This window comes from Stegostoma tigrinum, chromosome 16, assembly GCF_030684315.1.
Source record: "Stegostoma tigrinum isolate sSteTig4 chromosome 16, sSteTig4.hap1, whole genome shotgun sequence".
NCBI classification, from domain to species: domain Eukaryota; kingdom Metazoa; phylum Chordata; class Chondrichthyes; order Orectolobiformes; family Stegostomatidae; genus Stegostoma; species Stegostoma tigrinum.
Genome location: NC_081369.1, coordinates 3,094,381 through 3,115,208, shown reverse-complemented (window position 1 = coordinate 3,115,208; position 20,828 = coordinate 3,094,381). Strand labels below are relative to the sequence as shown.

At 44.9% G+C, this 20,828-nt stretch overlaps 1 protein-coding gene across 1 annotated transcript in view; it reads right to left on the bottom strand.

The window, feature by feature from the left end:
* slc38a8a (solute carrier family 38 member 8a) overlaps nt 1–2,609 on the bottom strand; it is a 51,133-nt gene extending 48,524 nt beyond the window's left edge. The window contains exon 1 of the mRNA XM_048546900.2: nt 2,418–2,609. Coding sequence (XP_048402857.2) covers nt 2,418–2,609 — 192 coding nt within the window. The remainder of the gene's footprint in view (nt 1–2,417) is intronic.
* Between the last annotated feature and the right edge of the window lie 18,219 nt (nt 2,610–20,828).

Here is a 20,828-nt window from a genome sequence, read left to right as displayed (position 1 = left end):
AATCCTGTCATCCTTACCTGTCCCCATTTATTTGGGACTCCAGCCCCACAAAAGCATGGTTGACCTTTGTTGGCTGCAGAGTGGCCCAATAAGCAACTCTATCAGGTCCGCGACTGTTGCAATATAAATATCAAGGTGGTCATCTCCCAGGATGACTGGAAAAGGTTAGTCAGCTAAAGAAGCCATCACAGATCAGGTTGAACATAAGCAGGACACAGAGTTCATGGTTCTGATGAGTCTAAGCCTCAAATGAATTGACAAAGGACCATCTTCTGACCAGGTTCACAGGCGTGTGATCAGCAGTTGGACATAGAAACCAGACCTGTGGCCAAGAGATGGAACACAGTGACATTTCACCCCTCTTGTTCATTTACTGGCGGAATGGAGTTACGCTGAAGGGAGCTGTGCGAAGGTACTGTGAGTAGCGTTGGATCCAGACAGCCCGCGAGCCGCAGCGTCCTTACAGCTGGTGGCGCAGATGGTTGGTGGCCCTGTGCCTCCTTTATCCATTCACTGCTTGGAGATGCCCATGGGGTGGGCGGGGGGGAGTGGGTGGTGTTGGAGGTAGTTGTACTGTGAATTATTCGCCATGCCCTAAACAATGATTCTCTGTCTTTTTTTCAGGCTAACTATTTGTGAAGTTAAATGCAAATGTGGCTGGATGTTCTCACTCCTCCAGTGGAACCAATGATGAAAGCATTGATGGCATATGAAAGGGTATCACAGTGAAGAGGTAATGATACTACAGTACATACTGATGCTAAGGCCACTGTTGCTGAGCACGTCCGGCCATCCCAGTCATTATCTTAACCCTCTTTGTTCCTGTCCCGGGAGTGTTTGATGGGGACAATGCAGAGGGATCGTTACTTTCCGTTTAAAACAGTAGAGTGAGCCATACTTTGTTTCTAACCCCATACTGTCCCTGTTCTGGGGGTGTTTGATGGGCACAGTGTAGAGGGAGCTTTACTCTGTTTCTCATCCTGCACATGACTTGTCCTGGAGTGCAGAATGAGCTTTACTATGTATCAAATGATGTGCTGTACCCGTCCTGGGAACTTTTGATAGGGGGCAGTGGTGAATGGTCATTTAATGAATATCTAAACCAGTCTGAACATGGTCAGGGAATTTGAAAAGGGCTAGTGTAGAGACATCATTACTCTGCATTGAACCCTGTGCTGTACCTGTTCTGGAAATGTTATATGGTGGGACAGTGTAGAAACAGCTTTATTCTGTATCTAACCCTGTGCTGTACCGGTCCCAGGAGTGTTTGATGGGGTCAGTGTAAAGGGAGATTTAATCTTTGTCTAACCCTGTGCTGTGCCTGTCCCTGGCGTGTTTGAATCACCACTGACACTGTCCCTGTCAATCAGTTTCTAACCCTATGCTGAGCATGGCTTGGGAATTTGAAAAGGCCTAGTGTAAGAGAAGCTTTGCTCTCTATCTGACCTCATGCTGTCCTGTGACTGTTTGATGTGGACAGTGCAGAGGGAAATTTATTCTATATCTCACCCTGTGCTGAACATGTCCTTCAGTGTTTAACAGAGACTGTGGCAGAGTGAGCATTATTATGCTTCTAACACTGTGTTGTCCCTGTCCTGGGAGTATTTGATGGTGACGGTACTTACATTTTAAATGAGTAGAGGGCGAGTAACTTTCAATTTAAAAGAGTAGAGCGAGATTTCATCTATTTCTAGCCCTGTGCTGTATTTGTCCTTGTTTGATGGCGACAGTGTCAAGGAAACTTTAGATTAGATTAGATTAGATTCCCTACAGTGTGGAAACAGGTCCTTCGGCCCAGCAAGTCCACACTGCCCCCCGAAGCATCCCACCCAGACCCATCCCCCTATGACCCACGCACCCCTGAGCACTATGGGCAATTTAGTATGGCTAATCCACCTAGTCTGCACATCTTTGGACATCTTTACTCACAATTTACCTTCAATTTGAAAGAGTAGAGAAAGCTTTACTCTGTGTCTAACACCGTGCTCTACCTGTTTGGAAGTGTTTGATGGAGGCAATGCAGAGAAGGCTTTCGTTTCAGTTTAAATGAGTAGAAGGAACTTTTCTCTCTATCTAATTATCTGCTGTCCCTGGGAGTGTTTGATGGGGACAGTGCAGAGGGAACTTTATTCTCAGCTCAAATGTGTAAAAGGACCTCTTCTCTGTATCTAACCCTGCGCTGTTCGTGCCCTGGGACTGTTTGATGAGGACAGTGTAGAGGAGGCTTTGCGCTGTCTTTAACGCTGTGTTGTACCTGCCCTGGGAATGCTTAGTTTCACACAGAAGTGGTTGCAACTTGAGGTATTTGTTGCCCAGCAACAAATGCTCATGTAAAGAACATACACCAAAAGAAGACAACTGAAATAATGACTTTTGGCATTAATCATGAACAATCATCAAGTGGAGTCCAGACTTACCATCTCCACGGTGATGGCTATGTGGATCCCTCCTGCTTTGCTGAAAGCCCAGGGGAAGTTGAGGAGCCCAGCACCAAGGGCTGATTTCAGCAGGATGAACACTGCTCCACAGGATGACAGACCTGACCTCTCTGTGGCCAGAGAGTTTGGCTTGGCCAGTAGATTGATATTCTCTCGAGCCAGCTCGTCCATCTCTACCAGTTCTCTGTGCTATTCCAGAGTTCACTGAGCCTTCTGTCCAGCCATGAAGGGGCTCACCACCCACCCCAACCAAACCAGTGCCCAAGTTCTTGCTTGGATCTGATACGTCGCTTGACCTGAAGGAAGTTCTTCAGTCTTTGAAAGCAGTGATTGGCTTTCCTCAGGCCAATGAGCTACCTGCGGAATTTCTTTGCCACCAATCAGAGCTTGTTGGAGGAGTTGCCATGACCTTTCAGCCGTAACGATGTTGACATAAGCCGAGACTGACCTGGAGCAGGAGCGGAGATTGGAGCTATCACTACACTGCCCTTTGCCTCGAGGATCGTTGCTCAATTCTTCAGCTTAAAATTCGCCGAAACGTTAATCGGGTTTATGCGCTTCATTGGTTAGGATAACCATCACCCAATTCTGTCACTTTCAATTCACTTTCTCAGCTCCGGTTTTGAAGAACGAGGAGCATTCCAGAATCTGAGGTGGGGGGTTACTGCTAATTCTGCCGTGAGAAGAATTCACAAAAAGCTGGTTTAGTGAATTGGGCATTGATCTGTGAAATTCCAGGGATTGGGAAGCTGGGGGCTTTGATGGGATTTGTTTGGCCCAGGAAGGAGCACTGTTTCTCACTCTTTGTGCCTGGATATCTGAATAAGGGACTCTGGTAGCTCAATGCTTTCGATCCCCACATGCAATCTATGGGTCAGCACTGTACATCCATCATATCATCAATCCCTGAGCAGGGAGAACTCAGATGGGGAGAAGTAATGTCTCTTTCTCCCTGTGTGAGTTTTACTATAACACTCATGCGATGGAAACAGTGAGATCCAAGACAGATGAAGCCCTGGCAATTTCTGGAAAGTTTAAAATCTAAGCCAACTTGCATATTCTGTGATCAATAGCAGCTCCTTTCTACCAGTCATGGAGTTTACAGAAAAGAAAGCCATTCAGCCCATTAAATCTCTGCCAGCTAAAGATAGCCATCTAACTATTCTAAACCCATTGTCCAGCATTTGGCCCATTGCCTTGTATGCCTTAGCATCACAAGTGCACATCTAAATAATTCTGAAATGTTATAAGGATTTCTGCGTCTACCACCTTCACCAAACAGTGTGTTCCAGGTTCTCATCACTTGTGGGTGAAAATGCTTTTTCTTACATTTTCTCTCAACCCTCTGCTCCTTATCTCCAAGGAAAACAACCCCAGCCTGTCCAACCTCTCCTCATCACTAAAATTCCCCAGTTCAGGCAACAGTAGGATCTTCCAACAGCAAGGGCAGCAGATCAATGGATGTATTGATTGGGATGGTGAGGAGTGGCTGATGGTTGGATATCCAGGCAACCTGGCTTTCTGATTCTTTTTTTTTTCTGTCTCTCTCCCTTCTCCAAAATGTCTCGTTTTCTCCCAGGATGCACTTTCTTCTGCTCTAGAGCTGGTGGAAAAGAAACTGCTAAAATGTAAGGAATCAGGGAGGGGACAAGTCTAATGGCTGGCTATTGTTGGAATGTCCAGGCACTTGTACCTGAATTGTTCTGCTAATGCCAGAGAGCTCAGAAACACAACCTTATTGATGGATAGGGTTTAAGCACTTTGTACCAGGCTTTAGTTGGGTTTGTTAATGTTTGGTTTCCTAATTCCACAACACTGAAGTTTTATTTATGCTGGCTTGTACAAAGCGGAAAGGGTTTTCGGACAGCTGACACTCCTAGAGCAGTAGTCAGTGCTGCACTGTCAAAGATGTGGTGTTTTCAACAAGACTTCAAACTGCGGCTTGCTCTGTGAAAGTGGACGTAAAAAGGCACAATTTCAAAAGAGCAAGGGAGCCAAGCATGTTGACCTGAACAATTTTTGTTTTATTTATGCCTCAATCAATATTACACAATTAGTTAGTTATTCAGTTGATAGTATTTTGTTGTTTGTGGGACCATGTGAGGCACAGGCTGGTTAGGCTCGTGATTAAATTTCAAAAGTTACAACAATTAAAATGTATTTGGATGGTTACATGAATGGGAAAGGTTTAGAGGGATTTGGGCCAAACTTGGGCAAAGGGGACGGGATTAGTTTGGCAAACCAGGCAGGCATGGGCACGTTGGATCAAAGGGTCCTTTTCCATGCTGTGTAATTAGGTAGATTGGCAATGCTAATTTGCCTTGTAGGTGGGTTAACAATGAGAAATGCAGGATAGGTCTGGGTGGGATGTTCTTTGGAAGTTCAGCGTGGACTCGATGGGCCGAATAGCCTGTTTCCACACTCTAGGGATTGTGTTCTACGATTGTATAAATCTCTTCCTCACCATCTCTAATGGTATCATATCCTTCCAATAGTGTGGATTCCCAGAACTGGAAGTCAAACTCTAACTGTAGCCTAACCAACATTTTATACAGTTCTAGCATTACCACCCTGCCCTTAAACTCTATGGCACAGCGAATAAAGGCAATTATCCTGTATGCTTTCCTAACCACTTTCTCAGCCCAATCATGTCTATTTTAATGCACACTGAAAAGTGAGGCGTGTTGAAGAAATCCTTGCAGTTTATCATTTCTCCACACCTTGGGGAATAATGCTAGATGCAGCATGTTACATGTTCTCCTGGTTGACCACCGGCTTACACCCTCCATCAGCTTCAGCTCACCCACATTTCTGCTAGCTCCTCCCTTATCTCGAACCTCGTTGCGTCTATCCAATAAAGTGAGGTCGCCATAGTCCCACTCTTTCTCATCAGAGAGAGGGATGTGGTAATGTTTTAACCTGAGGATCACCGCACTTCACGCAAGGAGAGAGGTTGAGAGGCAGAGTTCTGTATGGTGGCCTCAGTCAGTACAGGGGATGAGCTTGTGTTGTTGGCGTCACACTGCAATCCAAACCAACTGTTCAGCCAACTGAGCTAACTGGCCATACACACACACATATGTTCACCTGATACCATCATATTTGCTGCCTACACTCCTGGTTCAGTAACGCATCAATCTTCAAATGCTCATATAAATGTAGAAAATAGGAGCAGAAATAGGCCTTGAGGCCCATAAGCTTTTCAGAACCGTTCAATGTTATCATGACTATTCCTGCTTTCTCCCCTTTGATCCGAATCACCCGAAGAACTATATCCAGCTCCTTCTTGCAAACATTTAATATTTTGGAACCCAAATACTTTCTGCAGTAGATTATTCGACAGGCTCACTGTTCTCTGGATGAAGAAATTCCTTCTCGTCTCAGTCCTAAATTGCCTATCCTGTACCCTTAGACTGTGAGTCCTGATTCTGGATTCCCTGGTCATCTTTCCTGCATTTACCTAGACTAGTCCTGCTAGAACTTTGCAGGTTTCTTGAAAAAACCTTATTTTTTTAAAGTGCAGTGAATATAGTGCTAACTGGTCTATGATGACTCTATGACTCTCTGATTTTCTTTGTATGTCCATACCAGGGCTCACTCTGGTAAATTTTTATTGTACTCCCTTTATGGCCAGAACATCCTTCCTCAGATAAGGAGACCAAAACTGCACACAATACTCCAAGTGTGGTCTCACCAAAGCCCTGCACAATCGAAGCATTTTGTCTCTATTTCTGTAACTATCTTCACCTCCACAATCTTTTGAAATGACTGAATTCCTCCAATTCCAGCCTTTTACACACATTCCTTCTATCCAGCATTGGGTGCCTTGACCCAGCTGAACTCCCTTTCAAGTGCACTTTGCTTCATTTTTCCCCTATTTCAAAATGCCATTTTAAAACTGCAATCAAATTTTCGAACAGCAGATTTAAACTTATGAATTTTCATTTGGAGTGGCAGGCAGTAGGTCGGGCAAATAATTTGATTTGATTTATTCTTGACACATGTACCAAGATACGGTGAGAAGTATTGTTTTGCGTGTTAACCAGGCAAATCATTCCTTACATTAGTACACCATGGTAATAGAACAGAATGTACAGTATAGTGTTACAGCTACAGGGAAGACGCAGAGAAAGATCAGCTCTAATATATGAGAGGTCCATTCATAAGCCTGATAACAGCAGGGAAGTAGCTGTTCCTAAATCTGTTTGTACATGTTTTCAAACTTTTGTACCTTCTGCCCCATGGAAGAGAGTATAATAGGGGTTGAAGGGGTCCTTGATTATCTTGGCTGCTTTCTGAGGCAGCGGGAAGTATAGACAGAATCAGTGGATGGAAGGCTGGTTTAATTTGATTTGATTTATTGTTGTCACATGTACATAGGCTTAGTGAAAAGTTTTGTTTTGCTTGTAGATCATACCATGCAAGGTGTATTAGACAATAGACAATAGACAATAGGTGCTGGAGTAGGCCATTCGGCCCTTCGAGCCAGCACCACTATTAATTATGATCATGGCTGATCATCCACAATCAGTATCCTGTTCCTGCCTTATCCCCATAACCTTTGATTCCACTATCTTTAAGAGCTCTGTCTATCTCTTTCTTGAAAGCATCCAGAGAGTTAGCCTCCACTGCCTTCTGGGGCAGAGCATTTCATATATCCACCACTCTCTGGGTGGAGAAGTTTTTCCTCAACTCTGTTTTAAATGGCCTACCCCTTATTTTTAAACTGTGTCCTCTGGTCCTGGACTCACCCATCAGCAGAAACATGCTTCCTGCCTCCACAGTGTCCAATCCCTTAATAATCTTATACGTCTCAATCAGATCCCCTCTCATCCTTCTAAACTCAAGAGTATACAAGCCCAGTCGCTCCAATGTTTCAACATATGATAGTCCCGCCATTCCGGGAATTGACCTTGTGAACCTACGCTGCACTCCCTCAATAGCAAGAATGTCCTTCCTCAAATTGGGAGACCAAAACTGCACACAATACTCTAGGTGCGGTCTCTCCAGGGCCCTGTACAGCTATTAGCCAGCATGCTATTAGCTTTCTTCACTACCTGCTGTACCTACATGCTTGCTTTCATTGACTGATGTACAAGAACACCTAGATCTTGTTGTGCTTCCCCTTTACCTAACTTGACTCGATTGAGGTAGTAATCTGCCTTCCTGTTCTTGCCACCAAAGTGTATAATAACCACACATTTATCTACATTAAACTGCATCTGCCATGCATCCGTCCACTCACCTAGTCTGTCCAAGTCACCCTGTATTCTAATAACATCCTCCTCACATTTCACACTGCCACCCAACTTTGTGTCATCAGCAAATTTGCTAATATTACTTCTAACACCTTCAGCTATATCATTAATACATATTATAAAGAGCTGCGGTCCCAGCACCTAACCTTGTGGTACCCCACTGGTCACTGCCTGCCATTCCGAAAGGGACCCGTTTATCACTACTCTTTGCTTCTTGTCAGCCAGCTAATTTTCAATCCAACTCAATATTTTGCCCCCTATACCATGTGCCCTAATTTTGTTCCCCACCTCCTATGTGGGACTTTATCAAATGCTTTCTGAAAGTCCAGGTACACTACACCCACTGGCTCTCCCTTATCCATCTTCATAGATACATCCTCAAAAAATTCAAGAAGATTAGTCAAGCACGATTTCCCCTTCGTAAATCCATGCTGACTCTGGCCTATTCTGTTACTGCAATCCAAATGAGTCGTAATTTCATTGTTTATTATTAACTCCAGCATCTTTCCCACCACTGACGTCAGGCTAACAGGTCTGTAATTTCCTGTTTTCTCTCTCCCTCCTTTCTTGAAAAGTGGGACAACATTTGCCACACTCCAATCCGCAGGAACTGATCCTGAATCTATAGAACCTTGGAAAATAATTACCAACACATCCACAATTTCTAGAGCCACCTCCTTAAATACCCTGTGATGCAGACCATCGGGTCCCGGGGACTTATCAGCCTTCAGACCTAACAGTCTATCCAACACCATTTCCTGCCTAATATAAATACCCTTCAGTTCGTCCATTACCCTCGGTCCTTCAGCCACTACTGCATCTGGGAGATTGCTTGTGTCTTCCCTAGTGAAGACAGATCCAAAGTACCTATTCAACTCATCTGCCATTTCCTTGTTCCCCATAATAAATTCACCCGTTTCTGACATCAAGGGCCCAATTTTAGTCGTAAACATTTTTTTTCTTTTCACTTATCTAAAAAAGATTTTACTGTCCTTCTTTATATTTTTGGCCAGTTTTCCTTCATAGCTCATTTTTTGTCTGTGTATTGCCTTTTTAGTTATCCACTGTTGCTGTTTAAAAGCTTCACAGTCCTCTGGCTTCCCACTCATCTTTGCTATGTTATACTTCTCTTTTATTTTTATACAGTCCTTAACATCCCTTGTCAGCCAAGGCTGCCCCTGCCTCCCCTTAGGATCTTTCTTCCTCTTTGGTATGAACTGATCCTGCACCTTCTGCATTATATCCAGAAATACCTGCCATTGTTGTTCCACTGCCATCCCTGCTCGGGTATTGAACCACTGAACTTTGGCCAGCTCCTCCCTCATAGCTCCATAGTTCCCTTTATTCAACTGCAATACTGACACTTCCAATTCTCCCTTCTCCCTCTCAAACTGCAGATTAAAACTTATCATATTATGCTCACCACCTCCTAATGGCTCCTTTACTTTGAGGTCCCTGATCAAATCTGGTTCATTGCACAACACCAGATCCAGAATTGCCTCCTCCCTGGTAGGCTCCAGTACAAGCTGTTCTAAGAATCCATCTCGGAGGCACTGTGCAAGCTCCCTTTCTTGGGGTCCAGTACCATCCTGATTCTCCCAGTCTACCTGCATGTTGAAATTTCCCATAACAACCGTAGTGATACTTTTGTGACAGGCCAATTTCAACTCCTGATTCAACCTGCACCCTACCTCCTGACTGCTGTTTGGGGGCCTGTAGATAACTCCCATTAGGGTCTTTCTACCCTTAGAATTTCTCAGCTCTATCCATACTGACTCTACATCTCCTGATTCTATGTCCCCCCTTGCAAGGGCCTGAGTATCATTCCTCACCAACAGGGCTACCCCACCTCCTCTGCCCATCAGTCTGTCCTTTCGATAGCACGTATAGCCTTGAATATTCATTTCCCAGGCCCCGTCCACTTGAAGCCACGTCTCAGTTATCCCCACAACATCATACTTGCCGACTTCCAACAGAGCCTCAAGTTCATCCACCTTATTTCTTATGCTTCGTGCATTCATATATAATATTTTAAATTTGTTTCTCCACTCACCCTTCCTATTAATCCTTATTTCACTGGGCCATACTGTACGATCCCTACTTGAGTTTTCTGCTCTGTTGATTCTGTTGTTTTTCTTAACCTCTCTTATTCTCACTTTCCCTTTAACTTCATTCTTAAATTTCCAGCTTGGCCCCTCCCCCCCATTACTTAGTTTAAACACACCAGTGTTGCAGTAGCAAACCTGCCTGCCAGAATGCTGGTCCCCCGATTATTAAGATGCAAACCGTCCCTCCTTTACAATTTATTCTTAACCCAAAACATACCCCAGTGACCCAAGAATTTAAATCCTTGCTTCCGACACCAGTCCGTCAGCCATACATTCAGGTCCATCATCTCTCTGTTCCTGCGCTTTCCAGCCCGAGGAACTGGAAGCAAACCAGAGATAACCACCCTGGAAGTCCTGCTTTTCAGCCTTCTTCCGAGTGCTCTGAAGTCCCGCTGTAGAATGCTCCTCCTTTTCTTCCCGTCATTAGTGCCGACATGCACCACCACCTCTGGGTCTTCACCTTCACCCTCGAGGATTCTCTGCACTCTATCAGTGACGTCCTGGATCCTGGCACCAGGAAGGCAACACACCATCCTCAAATCTCGCCTGTTGCTGCAGAAACCCTTGTCAGTCCCTCTCACAATGGAGTCCCCTATTACCACAGCTCTCCGTGATGTCTGGCTTCTTGGCTCTGCCTCTACAGCAATTTTGACTTGCAGACCTGTCCACCTCTCAGACTGGCAGTGTCGCCTGTCTCGGCAGTTTCCAAGACAGTCAGCCTGTTTACAATAGGTGCTTCCCCTGGGGTCTCTTGTACTTCATTCATGTCTTCCTTTGTCATCGACATCCCCCTTCTCTCTTCAGGTATCCTCGGTGTAGTGATCTTGTTGAAGGTCCTGTCCAGAAAATTCTCATTCTCTTGGACGAGCCTGAGGTCTTCTAGTTCTTTCTTCAGTGCTGCAACAACCTCCTTCAGAAGCTGAATGTGTACACACTTACCACAGCTATAGGAGCCAGAAACATCATCAGTGTCCCTGACCTCCCACATCATGCATGCAGCACACTGAATCAGCTTGGCAGTTATGTCTTCACCCTCTTCAACAGTGGCGTAATCTCCTCACTGAGCCTCTTCACCGAAAACTCGCACTTTACTCACCAGGCACTTCCCTCAGCCCTTGTGTGTTTGCTGTGAGTCTGTGGACTCTTAATTAGGTTAGAGGAGGAGGGTGGGAAGGAGGCCCTACCGTGTAGGACCTGGGGCTGAGAACACACCTACTTAAATAACACTCCGCTGCAAAAAGGACCCGCTGGCTTCGAGGTAAGTACTTAAATAGCGCTCACTTACCTTCGCAACTGCCTCTCTGCCCTGACCTCACGTCCGCCCGGCTCGCGCCGCTCTCCACTGCAAAAGGGCAGTTTTAGGGTAATAGAATAGAACAAAGAATATAATGTTGCAGTTACAAAGAAAGTGCACAAAGAGTGAGGTCAACATCAAATTTAAAATTTGAGAGATCCATTCAGAAGTTTGATAACAGCGGGGAAGAAGCTGTTCTTGAATCTGTTGGGACTATGGTCAAACTTTTGTGTCTTCTGCCTGATAGAAGAGAGTGGCAGAGATTATATCCAGAGTGGGAAGGGTCTGTGATTATTTTGGTTGTTTTTCTGAGGCAGCGGGAGGTATAGTCAGAGTGAATGGAAGGAAGGCTGCTTTTGAGTGTTCAAGCTGCCTGATTGTCAGTTGCTTTTTACACAAAATCACCTTACAAGCCACCCAATTCCAGCTTTCCTGACCAATGAGCATGACCATCATGAATAAGTCCGACAGCTTCACTACGTAAAGGGACTATGTGATGGTTCGAATGAAAGTACTCTGCAACTCTCAAGGGAAAGCTCGAGCTGATCGACTGCCAACTTGCAAAGACCTGATTATGATAGAAATGGTGCCAAATTGACTGAAAACCTTGCCCATTCTGGATCTCACCAGCCTAATCCCTTACAGCTCTCCTCAGAACAACACACATTTCAGGTTAACTCGTATCTGTGTGGAAGGATCTCCTCAAATCCCTGTCTGGATACTCACCGGAGAGTCACCCTCACCTTAATGAGATGTCACATTAAGAGTCACACAATGATGCCCCACAGTTGTGGACATTTCAACACTTTAAATTATTTGATTTCTCACACTGATATCTCTTTTCATTGTACCTTTGCAAAGGAAGCCTGAAGAGATGAGCTGCATTTTTTGTTGAGACTCATCCTGAACTGCGCAGTGATGCAGAACTCTGTGCTCTATGTGCTGTTGTCCAGAACACACACCGAGACAAACATCGACTGCGCCCAGGAGACAGTTAACTCGGTGAAAGACACTCTTTGATCTGCCCAAAACATTTTGGTCTTCCAGAGCAAGGGGTTTACCCCGACTGAGTGTTGCAGACTGGCACCTTCCAAGGCCCAGGATTATGTGCTGAGGGACACACAAAAGCTTGGGGCAGATGCTGCCAAGGTGCAGCGGAGAAAGCTCACTATCTGAGGTCTTCCTGCTGAAGTTCAATAGGGGTCAATTCAGTTATAGAACACCCCATTACCCCAAAAGCATATAGTCTTGTAAAAATGAGAGATGCCTTGGGTTTGTTTGGATAGAGTCAAACTCCAATGTTTGTTTGTTTCCTTGATATGAGGCTGTACAGAACCAAACTGTTTTTGTGACTGTGTATATATCTTTTTTAGTGAATAAAGTATATTTTTGAAGCAAAAAGAAATAGTTATTTTAATTCCCTCCTTGACAAAGAGAGAGCAGAACTGTTTTTTTGTACCTTGTTCCCAGGAAGTCTGAATTTCGATTACTAAGAAAACAGCACGGCAACCATGCAACTGACCAAGCTATTACCTTTCAGATGAAATAGTAAACCCAGGTTCCACCTGCACTTTCAACTGAATATAACAGATCCCATTGTATCATGTCAAAGAACTCAACAAAATGAGTGATAGCCATTCTCTGGTTTATTTCTCAAGATAGTACCAGACTCAATCTGCCTGGTTTAAATCTGAACAATTGTTGGCAGCTAATTGCCAGTCATCATCTAACTGCTGTATTCTCTGTGTCAATGCCTCGATCAATCATATTCCACTTGCCAACTAATCAGCACATACTTCTCATGCTGTACAAATAAAAGCTGTTTTGCCTTTCCATCGACATTCTTGAAAATTGTCCTGAAGAGTAAAAGCTTAAAAAGCTTTGACAAAATGAGTCTAGTTCAGCAATACTTATGTTCTGTATTACTAAACAAAGAGAAGCAAAGGGAAATTATCCCCAGTGCCCTGACCAACATTTATCCCTCAACCAATATCAAAGGGAAAAGATTATTTGGTCACCATAACATCGTTGTTTGTAGGAGCCCTCTGTGCACAAATGGACAGTGGCGCTTCCTCTATTGCAAAAGCCACAGCGCTTCAAAAGAATGCCATTAGCTGTGGAGCACTTGCAATGGCTAGTGGTCAAGGAAAGTGCGACATAAATGCAAGATTTTCATCATGATTCCACAATTACAGAAGAGATCCAGCAACTTAATAAATTCAGGAGTTGCTGTGGCCCATCTGCAGTCATTGAATTTTATTCAACCGTAATTTGCAGCCTCATGATCAATTATATCCATCACCCTATTGTCTGACATCAAACTGGAGATCAATTTTCTTTCAATGAAAAGTGTGAGAGGCTGGGCATAGCTAAGAATTAGACACTAGCCTGGTTAAGTTACAACACAGGACCGCAGACAATGGAACAGCTTCCAAAAGACAGACTTAAGCGCCCTATAACCAATGGATCAGAATCAAAGCTTGCAGTCCTGCTGCCTCAAGTTATCAGTTGGTGGGAAATCAAATGATCAATTGTTGGACAGTTTGTCTACCAACTATTTGCAAACATCTTCAGGCAGAAGTGCTGAATGTATGATCTATTTCAACCCCCTCTGCAGGCCCCCTCAGCACAGATGTCAATTTAATTCACTCCAGGTGGTATCAAGAAATGAATCAAGGCACTGGATACTGCAAAGGCTACAGGCCTAGCAATATGGTGAAGACTAGTGGTCCAGACCTTGCTGCTCCCCTAGCCAAGTCCTTCTCGTCCATTCACAACACTGGCATCTAGCCAACAATGTGGAAAACTCCCCAGGTACGTCCTGTACATTAAAAACAGGAGAAATCCAACCGAGCTAATTGCCATATTCAATAGTCTACTCCCAATCATCAGCTATGTCATGGAAGTTGTCATTGATAGTGCTGTCAAACAATACTTGCCTAGCAATAACCTGCTCAGTGAAGCCTAGTTAGGGTTCAGCCAGGACTACGCAGCTCTGACTTCATTACAGCCTTGCTTCAAGCACAGACAAAGGAACTGAACACTAGTGGTGATGTAAGAGTGAACACAGTGTGACATCAAGGACCCCGAGCCAAACTAGAGTCAATGGAGGCAATTACAGGGGTCACCCAAAGCAGAGGTCAAACCTCCAGCGAATGTACGAAAGGAAATACACAGCATGTAGGCGACTTTCAATGTTAAGTCCCAGAGACTGTAAAACAGGAGATGAGGTGTTATTCCTTCAGCTTCTATTGTGCTTTGTTGGAACATTTTAGCAGGCCCATGACAGAAATGTTAGCGTGAGAGCAAGGTGTTTTATTGAAACAGCAAGTAAACTGGTAGATCAGGATTTTTCCTATGGGTGGAGTGGAGGTTATCCACAAAGTGGTCGTCCAGTCAGTTCTTGGCCTCCCCAGTGTTGAGGAGACCAAATTGTGAACAGTGAATACAGTAGGTTAGATTGAAAGAATCAAAAGTGAGATGCTAATTTACCTGGAGGGTGTGTCTCGGGCCTTGGGCAATAAAGAGGGAGGATGTGAATGAGCTAGTACACAATTCTTTAATGTTTGTGTCACATATAGATGGGATGGTTAAGATGGCATTTAGCATGCTTACATTCATCGCTCAGAAACTTGAGTATAGGAGTTAGAGAGTCATGTTGGGGATGTACAGAACATTGGTGAGGTCTCTTCTGGAGTAGTGTCCAATTCTGGCCACCCTGTTTTAGTAAGGATACTGGTAAAGTGGAGAGAATTCAGAAGAGACTTAGTGGGATGTAGCTGTGAATGGAGGGTTTGACTTATAAGGAGAGGGTGGTTAAGCTGGGACTTTTCACACTGCAGCATAAGAGTTGAGGGGTGATATTATAGAGGTTTATAAAATCATGAGGGATATGGAGAAGGTGAATGGTAAGCATATTTTTCCTACGATTAGACCTGGGGCATATTTTGAAACTGAGAGGAGAAAGATTTCAGGGTAGGAAGGGAAGGGTTGAGAACAGAACACAGGAGGTGTGTCAAGCATGGATGACGGTCCTGTCAAACACAATGGGGCGAAGAGGGGAAGCTTAAGAAAAATGTGGTCATGTCAGAGGCAGCCCTGTGGAGGGCAGCAGCATCAGTACAGATGGACAGAGAGATGAAGGAACTGGGAGATTGGAATGGAATCCTTGCGGGACACGAAGCGTGAGAAGATGTATTCATGGGGACTGTGGGAGTCGACAGGTTTGTAATGGATGCAATTGGGCTGCATTTCCTCGGGAATGGAAGTGGTAAAGTCGAGGAAGGGAAAGGTGCTGTCGAAGGAGCTTCAGTAAATTTCGTCAGTTCATCTTGTAGAAGGTACACAATGCTGCTGCTGAGTGCCAGTGGCAGAGGGAGTGAATGTTTATGGAAGTGGTGCCAATCAAGGAAGGTGCATTCCAGGTGGCATTCCTGATGGATCCCTTCTGCACCCCCGCCATTGCAATCATGTCCTTCCATTCATGATAATAAGAAAGGTAGTCTGAAGCTATTGATCAGCCGGTAAGTCAGAGCTGCACATGGTATTCCATTTGTGGCCTAACCAACATTTTATATAAAATGGCAATAAGAATTCCTTGCTCCTATATTTTACACCACATCCTGTGCGTCTTCTTCACCACCCTATCTACCTGTGCTGACACTTTCAGGGACCTATGGACTTGTATACCAAGGCCGCTTTGTTCATCAGTACTCCCTAGAGACGTACCATTCATTGTGAATATCCTTCCCTTATTAGACTTTCCAAAATGCATCATCTCACATGTATCAGAATTACATTCCATCTGCCATTGCTCTACTTAATTTACCAGCTGACCAATATCAGGCTGTAGCCTTTCTTACTGTCAATACATCTTCTACATTCATGGTGATGAGCTTTTTCAGTGTTGTTTGAGCTGCACCCATCCAGGCACGTTCATTACACTCCTACCTATGCCTTGTAGGCAGGCTTTGGAGAGTCAAGAGGTAAGTTACTCGCTGCAGTATTCCTAGCCTCTGACCAGCTCTCGTAGCCAGGGTACTTATTAGCTAGTGCAATTCAGTTTCTGGTCAATGGTAACCCAAGGATTTTAATAGAGTGAGATACAATTTTGGTGATGTCATTGAACGTAAAGGGGTGAAAGTTAGATTTCTTTTGTTGGAGATGGTCGTTGCCTGGCATTTGTGTGGCGCAAATCTTACTTGCCATTGTCAGAACAAGCCTGGATAATGTCCAGCCCTTGATGCATTTGGACGTGGGCTGCTTCAGAACCTGAGAATTTGCTGGTTTGATGACAATGTCAACTTTAGACTGAACGAACAGAGAGCAGAAATTTCAGAGGGTGACAGTTTAAAGTCAATGGGGGAGATTGGAGAAATTAAGGTGTCAATGTCCAACCCACTTCTCTGGTGTTACGGCAATGGATTTAATGGTGAGACACATGATGTTTATTGTGAAGAGAATTCAAGTTTAAGGACCCCAGATGCTATTTGTACACTATGTTGTGACTCTGCCTGTCAGTGGATTTACAATTGTGCACACACCGTAATGAGTTGGCTTGCTGTTATGGCTGCTTTATGATTTATGAGTTTTACTGTTTTAATTGAACAAATCCATAGGCTTAATCAATCTGTGACCAGCAGTTGGTTCTTAGACCATTATTGTTACCAGGATAATCCTAGGGCCCTCTGTGGTATGTAGTGGCCGTATCCCTCTCCCAGAACTAGGCAGGCCCAGATTCAAGTCCCACCTGTTCCAAAGGTATGTAATAACATCCCTGAAATGGTTACTTAGAGGAAAAACAGACTAAATTTAAAAAATTAACAGGACAATCCTCTGCCTAACACGGTAGCAAGCCCTGCAAACAGGTCAGCCTCAGTTCCTGGTCTGAGCTTGGGTAAGGATTTAGAAACAATTTTAAGGGTGATTTCAGAGCCTCTGAGAGCAGTTGGCATTAATACAGGATAGTTCACTTGAATCAGGCAAGGCTGATGAGGATGGAATCTTTGAGGGGGTGAAAATTGGAATTAGCTTTTTTGCAACATTTACTCAAATGAGTACAGAAGAAAATTTACAAGTCCCCACTTATGAAACCATCTTAGGTACAAAGGTACTTAGGTACAGATTCTTAAGTGCAATTCTTAAGGGAAACCAAAATAAAATTAGAAAAACCAATGACTAAGTTCCAGCATTACAGATCATAGGAATAAATTAGAAAAATAAAGAAATAAAAAATTCAGAATAACGTTCCTTCCAACCCAGTCCATGCTGGCACCTAGTTTTCATTGCAAATCATGCTCAGCTTCACCTGGAAGCTCTCGAGACTGAGAGACAGCTTTGGAATCATCTCAAGGCCGGAAGTCCACGCCAGGCCAAAGGAGTGTCACACGGGCTACAGAGAGACCACCAAATCAATGCCAGGCCTGGCCAAGCCGAAAGACCGCTATGTTGGGCCGCTGAGATACTACTGGGCCCAATGAGAGACTGCTTGAGATGCAAGCTCTTTAAATCCTTGGATTTATGGATGAGCGAGCAAACTCACATCCAGAACCTCAACCTGAGCTACAAATCTTCTCAAAACTCCTTGGATTTATGAATGGATTCATTAGTTAGCAAAACTCTGCAGTAGGCCGGCAATCCGTCAATTTTTTCCCTCTCCGTTTGAAATGAAAGTCGCTCACAGGAAGCCGCAGTCCTTGATTCTCACAGTTTTCTGGCTTGCCAATTAAGTTTTAAAGCACCTTAGTTTTTTTCTGCTTTTCTCTGTCTCACATGTTAATTCCTCCTCACATAATGATCGCATTTTTAGAACCTGCGAGGGTCAGAGCCAGTATTAATCCAATAAGTTTCATCCAGGGAGCGAGAAAGCTTTGTGGTTGCAGGTTTTTACATTTTCTTTCTAAAAAAAAGGGTTGTCTCTTCTAATCCAAGCTGGTGCCTGCTTATTAAGCTCGGTGAAGGTTCCCAAGGTTCCTGTATTTTGGGAGACTAGTTCTTACTGTGAGTAAATTTAACTTCAATTAATTTGAGCCTGGCTCCACTTGTTGGCTTCTCCCCAATAGTAAGCAGTCTGTCATTAGGATAAGTGTTTTTTTCAGTTGAAAACTTCCTGCTGTTGTCTATCCTGCTCTCCAAAGGGCGTAAAGACAAACCCTGCGAGTCGCACTTAATGATTTTCTGTGGCACTGTCCACAGCAAAAGTTGGCTCTGTGGCTTCTTGGAACAAGGCTGCCACCTCGTGTGTGATGAAGGTGTGATTCACTGACAGACGATGAGCTGGGTTTTTAAAAACAAAACCCATTCTTCACATTCACAGCTTAAGGCATACAGCTGCAAAAAAACTGCAGAGTGAGATCAAGCACAGTTTAGTTGCTGTTCAGGAAGGAGTATTTTCTATCTCGGAGAAAGCTCGCACATCCCTTCCTCTGTTTCTCTACAAGTTCTGATTGAGGGTGTTTATGAACAGTGTGTGATATGAGCTTTACTCTATACCTAACACCACGCTAAACCCAGTGTGTAGTCTGTTGATAGACCCTGCACTGTGTGTAGGCTGACCCATAGACCAAGCTCCATATGTAGGCTGACTGATAGCCCCAGCCTGTGGGTAGGCCGAACAATAGTCTGGCCCCGTGTGTAGGCTGAACAAGAGCCCCAGCCCCCTGCATAGGTCGACCGATAGCCTGGCCCCATGTGTAGGTCGACCCATAGCCCCAGCCCCGTATGTAGGTTGACCCATAGATCAAGCCCCATGTTTAGGGCAATCGATAGCCTGGCCAAATCTGGCTTTATGTGTAGGCTAAATAAGTGGCGATGATAAGTAGAAAGTTCTGGACGAGTATATTGATGTAATTTGTTGACTGCAGAGAAAGATGTATATGAACGTTAGCTAACAGAAAAAGGGAGAATCTGCAATCCAGTTGTCAGGCTCCTGGAAGTGGATCATCTGGACTAATGATTGAGGAAGTTGGCTGAAAAATGTACAATAAGAACATTTTTATTTGTCCTTTTTGAGGTTTTAGCTGAAATTTATTCCCTCCTTCAAACGTGCCAATTAACAAGTTGTAAATAGGAATTATCAATGCAAAGTATTTATTGGAAATGTGTATGAAACTTTTGATAAAACAAAAATAACCAGGAGATTAGAATCTCCACGGCTGAGAAGTGACGTGGAGCTAGCGAGCCATGGCCAGTGGTACTGTGGAGGAAGAAGCCCTATTCCAATGCTGTACATGTCCTAGGAGCTATTGATGGGCACAGTGTCTAATCATGTGCTGTACATGTATTAGGAGTGTTTGATTGGGAAAGTGTAGAGAGAGCTTTACTCTGTATCTAACCCTAGATAATAAAGTGTGGAGCTAGATGAACACAGCAGGCCAAGCAGCATCTCAGGAGCACAAAAGCTGACATTTTGGGCCTAGACCCTTCATCAGAGAGGGGGATGGGGAGAGGGTTCTGGAATAAATAGGGAGAGAGAGGGAGGCGGACCAAAGATGGAGAGAAAAGAAGATAGGTGGAGAGAGTATAGGTGGGGAGGTAGGGAGGGGATAGGTCAGTCCAGGGAAGACGGACAGGTCAAGGAGGTGGGATGAGGTTAGTAGGTATGAAATGGAGGTGCGGCTTGAGGTGGGAGGAAGGGATGGGTGAAAGGAAGAACAGGTTAGGGAGGCAGAGACAGGCTGGGCTGGTTTTGGGATGCAGTGGGGGGAGGGGATGAGCTGGGCTGGTTGTGTGATGCAGTGGAGGGAGGGGACGAACTGGACTGGTTTTGGAATGCGGTGGGGGAAGGGGAGATTTTGAAGCTGGTGAAGTCCACATTGATACCATTGGGCTGCAGGGTTCCCAAGCAGAATATGAGTTGCTGCTCCTGCAACCTTCGGGTGGCATCATTGTGGCACTGCAGGAGGCCCATGATGGACATGTCGTCTGAAGAATAGGAGGGGGAGTTAAAATGGTTCGCAGCTGGGGGGTGCAGTTGTTTATTGTGAACCGAGCGGAGGTGTTCTGCAAAGCAGTCCCCAAGCCTCCGCTTGGTTTCCTCAATGTAGAGGAAGCCATACCGGGTACAATGGATACAGTATACCACATTGGCAGATGTGCAGGCTTAATGTGGAAAGTCATCTTGGGGCCTGGTTTGGGGGTGAGGGAGGAGGTGTGGGGGCAAGTGTAGCACTTCCTGCGGTTGCAGGGGAAGGTGTCGGGTGTGGTGGGGTTGGAAGGGAGTGTGGAGCGAACAAGGGAGTCACGGAGAGAGCGGTCTCTCCAGAAGGCAGACAAGGGTGGGGATGGAAAAAATATCTTGGGTGGTGGGGTCGGATTGTAGATGGCGGAAGTGTTGGAGGATGATGCGTTGTATCCGGAGGTTGGTGGGGTGGTGTGTGAGAACGAGGGGGTTCCTCTTGGGGCGGTTGTGGCGGGGGCGGGGTATGAGGGATGTGTTGCGGGAGATGCGGTCAAGGGCGTTCTCGACCACTGCGGGGGGAAAGTTGTGGTCCTTGAAGAACTTGGACATCTGGGATGTGCGGAAGTGGAATGCCTCATCCTGGGCGCAGATGCAGCGGAGGCGGAGGAATTGGGAATAGGGGATGGAATTTATGCAGGATGGTGGGTGGGAGGAGGTGAATTCTAGGTAGCTGTGGGAGTTGGTGAGCTTGAAATGGACATCAGTTTCTATCTGGTTACCTGGGATGGAGACTGAGAGGTCCAGGAAGGTGAGGGACACCACCCCACCAAC